Below are 630 nucleotides of genomic sequence, written 5' to 3'. Positions count from 1 at the left end.
GGTAGACAAGCAACTCGTCAAAATGAAGTCTCTGTCTCTACTCAAACGACTGAGGAAGATAGGACATCTGAGGGATTAGGGGTTACTGAAACGACCGAAAGAAATAGGAGACCTGCTGGTGGACAACGTCAAAATGAAGTCCCCGTGGCTCCTCAAACGACTGAGGAATCTTCAGTTGATGAAACAAACAAGCAAAATACGACACATGTTGAAGACAGCAGACCTGTTGAGGAAAGAAGCCGTTCCAGCACCACACAATGTAGTCAAAATAGGGACTCTGTGAATCTTCCATTGACCGATGAAGGAAGGATACCACGCACAACACAATGGTGTAAACGTTATAAATGGCAAATCTTGTCTTTTATTTGCGTTGTTATCATGATAGCAATACTTATTGCTATTCTAATTAAGGTATTTAATTTCACTGAAAATTCATGTCGGTCTACCTATTTAATTATCTACAAACCTTACTAACTACATATCTACCTACATATATGCATACATACACACACATTAGTAGAGGAACATGTGTGTTTGTGTGTGTGTGTGTGTGTGTCTGTGAGTATCGATATATATATATCAGGGGTTTTCAAACATTTTGACTTGCGGACCCATTTATATTTCAGGCTT

General features: G+C 39.2%; 1 protein-coding gene across 1 annotated transcript in view; it reads left to right on the top strand.

The window, feature by feature from the left end:
• The window catches only part of LOC106876237 (uncharacterized), a 7,459-nt gene that overhangs the window by 831 nt on the left and 5,998 nt on the right, over positions 1 to 630 (top strand). The window contains exon 2 of the mRNA XM_052976511.1: positions 6 to 411. Coding sequence (XP_052832471.1) covers positions 6 to 411 — 406 coding nt within the window. The remainder of the gene's footprint in view (positions 1 to 5; positions 412 to 630) is intronic.

Source organism: Octopus bimaculoides, chromosome 24 (genome assembly GCF_001194135.2).
Source record: "Octopus bimaculoides isolate UCB-OBI-ISO-001 chromosome 24, ASM119413v2, whole genome shotgun sequence".
NCBI lineage: Eukaryota > Metazoa > Mollusca > Cephalopoda > Octopoda > Octopodidae > Octopus > Octopus bimaculoides.
This window is presented reverse-complemented; position numbering and strand designations above follow the sequence as displayed.